The sequence below is a fragment of the Ctenopharyngodon idella genome, chromosome 13 (genome assembly GCF_019924925.1).
Source record: "Ctenopharyngodon idella isolate HZGC_01 chromosome 13, HZGC01, whole genome shotgun sequence".
Taxonomy (NCBI): domain Eukaryota; kingdom Metazoa; phylum Chordata; class Actinopteri; order Cypriniformes; family Xenocyprididae; genus Ctenopharyngodon; species Ctenopharyngodon idella.
The window spans coordinates 30,068,101-30,071,677 of NC_067232.1; the positions used below are offsets into that span (position 1 = coordinate 30,068,101).

The 3,577-nt window shown below is 37.4% G+C and overlaps 1 protein-coding gene across 1 annotated transcript; it reads right to left on the reverse strand.

Annotated features, from left to right (window-relative positions):
- Positions 1-1,986: 1,986 nt before the first annotated feature.
- Positions 1,987-2,982, reverse strand: LOC127525504 (trace amine-associated receptor 7c-like). Its single transcript, XM_051918087.1, has one exon. It carries the CDS (start codon positions 2,980-2,982, stop codon positions 1,987-1,989), a length of 996 nt encoding a protein of 331 aa, XP_051774047.1.
- Between the last annotated feature and the right edge of the window lie 595 nt (positions 2,983-3,577).

The window sequence follows — 3,577 nt, forward strand, 5'->3', positions numbered from 1 at the left end:
AACGCAATATTGTAATGCATTACTTTCCCCAACACTGGTGACATATGATGTGTTGAACGAGTTCTTCTTCCTGTTGAATATAGTGTCATAAATTACTGTCATGTCATTCTAAAATTCTCTTTTCACCCATCGTCTGTGAAGTGGAGCAGGACAACATCACACCAGTCCTTGTTTCATACTCATCCACAGACAAATGATTTTGGCCGTGGGGAGGGGCAACAGTTCATATGCTCATTGTCTCCAAACTATGACCAGAAATGGATAAATATTAAATCTGCTGTTTAAACTAAATAAATAACTGTATATTCACGCAGTTCCTGTTTTTTATTTATGTATTTATTTATTTTAGACTCTTTTAGGAAAAAAGGTACAAAAGCTGTCAATAGGGTGATATGCTTTCAAAAGGTACATCTTTGTACCTTATTTGCCCCTAAAAGGTGCATATTAGTGCCACAAAAGTATATATTGGTACCTAAATTGTACATATTAGTACCTAAATTGTATTAGTAACTTGAAAGGCTGTTGTACTTTTTTTTCTGAGAGTGCAAAAACCCAGTGTTTCACTATGCATTTTCGCTTTAAATTTAGCTGGTGCCTGATGTGATTATGGGCAGAAACGCAATGTTTTTTTCTGGACTAATTTGATCAAATATATTTTTAATAACTTTGCTGAAGTGGTTGTTTTAGTGTAGATTGTATTATGCAAAACTCATTACTTTGTCTAAAGTATTTGTTTCAATACTGGTTGTCTTTTACCCTGAGAGTGGGGTGAAAGGCCCCTCTTGTCACCTCATACAGTAGTATGTCCCACATAATTTAGCTCCAACCTGCTCCAGCACACCTTCCTGGAAGTTTATAGTAATCCTGAACAGCAGGCTCAGGTGTGTTTGACGCTCTGCAGGACAGTGGCCCTCCAGGAGCAGGATTGGACATTCCTGTCTCTCTTGAGGGCCCAGTCATTTTTAGTCATTTTGCTGGTTTCAGTGTTTCACATTCTCCAGGACAGGTTTGAGAAGCACTGCTCTAGACAATAAAACTGTCTAATAGAGGGGAATATGGAATGATGTAAGTAGTTTGAGTGCCATTGTGACCTGTGAAACTGCCCTCCGCATTTACAATATATATGTTTGACCTCATATCACAGCTTGATTTGGTGTCCAATATGGAGCAGATTAGATATGCCATACATCCTAAATAGGGGATGGGTTCCCTCTTATTCCTGCAAAAAGTGTCAGTGCTGCTTCTATTGTGAGGACCCGACACATCACTGAGAGCTGTTAGCCTAAACACAGTTGGGATTGTTTAACACTGTTAATGAATCACAACATCTTTCCCCTCATAAATTTATTCTTCACGTTAATGCAGTGTATATTGTAAACTGTGGTGAAGTAAATACCTTTTTAATGTAAATGCTTAACACACTGTAGAAATTCAAAATGAGTGCATAACTAATTGAATGTCATACTGGTTAATTAATTCATTCTTTTTTATAAGGCAGAAAACAGGAGATATGAAGAGCTTAATAATAACTGTCATTATAATGATTAAACATCACTCTTGTCCATCATCAATCATTTAAGCTCATGTTGAGAAATTTGTCTCAATTGTTTTACTGTAAGTGCACAGTTACCATGGCCATGCATCAAAATATATGTTACCTTGCTTTCTTCTAATAAAGTAGGTTTCTTTAATTTAAACTAAAGTTTATCTTTGTAATAACTACTCTAGTGTGACAAATGTTGCAGTTTCTTTTAACATCTATCTTCCAAGCATCTTTCATTTTCAAACAGAGCAAATGGAGCAGATAGTGTCACTCACAAATATAATCACAATATACATGTAAGACACCATTTTTTTTTAATAATAATAATAATAAAAAACAGCTGTTACATGCCATCTAACGTTCTATAAGGAGGTGCTTAAAACAAGAACTCTTTTATTTAGAGGCACATTATCTCATTTACATTTGCATGAGAGTGTAAGTGATCATTTCTCTTCTGTGAACAGATTTAAGTATGCCGATGAAGGTTCAAATATTTTCTGTGTCAAAATGTATTTTGCTGACAGTCTGAACCATCGATAAAACATTGCATATATAAGTGGATTCATACAGGAATTCATGCACACAATCCAATCCATTACTTTAATTATAAGAGAGTCATTTTCATCATGCCCACCAGAAAGAGAATATAAATAGTATGGCGTCCAAAAAAGAAGATACACCAGTACTACAATCCCTAAGGTTCTTGCAGCCTTTTTTTCTGATCTGGCCTTTTTGTCTGTGACTGAATTTAAATGCTTCGCTTGCCGTTTTGCTACAAAGCAGATTTTCACATATAATGGAATAATTATACAACAAGGTGCCACTAAACAAACAAAAGCATCTATTAGTACATTTTCCAGTGTAACAGCAACTATGCATTCTCCAATACATGTGTGGTTCCTCTCAGGATACAGTAAAAACTCATACAAAAGATAAAATGAATATAAGAAGGAGAATAACCAGTTTACAACAATAGAAACAACAACTCTGTTATTATTGACCTTCATTGGATATCGCAAAGGGTCATTCACAGCAATGTATCGATCCACGGATATAATAATCAAATTACCAAGAGATGCCACGACAACCACATAAAGAATAAGAGGAAATATAGAGCAAAATATTTCTCCAAAGTACCAGCATGGCTCAATCAGTTTCATTCCCTGCACTGGCATGAGAATCAGTCCTACGATCAGATCAGCCACTGCCAGAGAGAGGATCAGCACATTGGTGGGAGTGTGGAGCTGCTTGAAGTGTGAGATGGAGATGATCACCAACAGGTTCAGAAACACAGTGAACACTGACGTTACTGCAACGAAAATGTACACAATAATGTACTCCACTTCAGGTCGGATACTTCTGGTACAAGACAAATTGTTGTTTATAAAGCAGTATTGGATGGTTTGATAATCAGCATTTGGCACTCCCCAGTTAGACATTTCCATGATAGATCTATCCTGGAGAGCAGACTCTGTGTGAGAATGCTTGCCCCTAATATGACTCAGTTTTATACCTACAGAATCTCAGTGACCACCTCATTTTACCATGATGTTTGAATATTCAGCTATCAGCCTACCCACTAGTTCAATATTAATAGACCTATTGGATCTAATCTGATCTATATTCTAATAAACCTTTCATGAACTTCACCTGAAAGGGAAGAGGATGCCCCTGCCATGCATAGTCCACCATAGGCACCGTAGGAGGTGCGACAGGCCTAAGGCCCAGCAGAAAGACCATCTCGCTGTAATGAATAAAGTATACCGACACATTCGAAGCACAGTGTCTATTCCACATAGCCACAGCTGGTTCACTGAGCGATGTAAAGGAGCGAGTATACTTCCGTCTGTATCCGCGCACCGGTGCGTGTACAACAGTGCATGCACAAGAAAGACTGAAGAAACAGAAGAGTCACAACAAATGTATCTGTGTCGAATGTAAATGTGTCGAACTCCATCTGGGGTTGAATATACTTTGGAAGATGTACAGACTAGGGCTGGGCAATATACAGGTGCTGGTCATATAATTAGAATA

Bases quoted from the DNA above. Each gene is read 5' to 3' on its own strand.
- LOC127525504 (XM_051918087.1), bottom strand. From the start codon at position 2,982: ATGTCTAACTGGGGAGTGCCAAATGCTGATTATCAAACCATCCAATAC.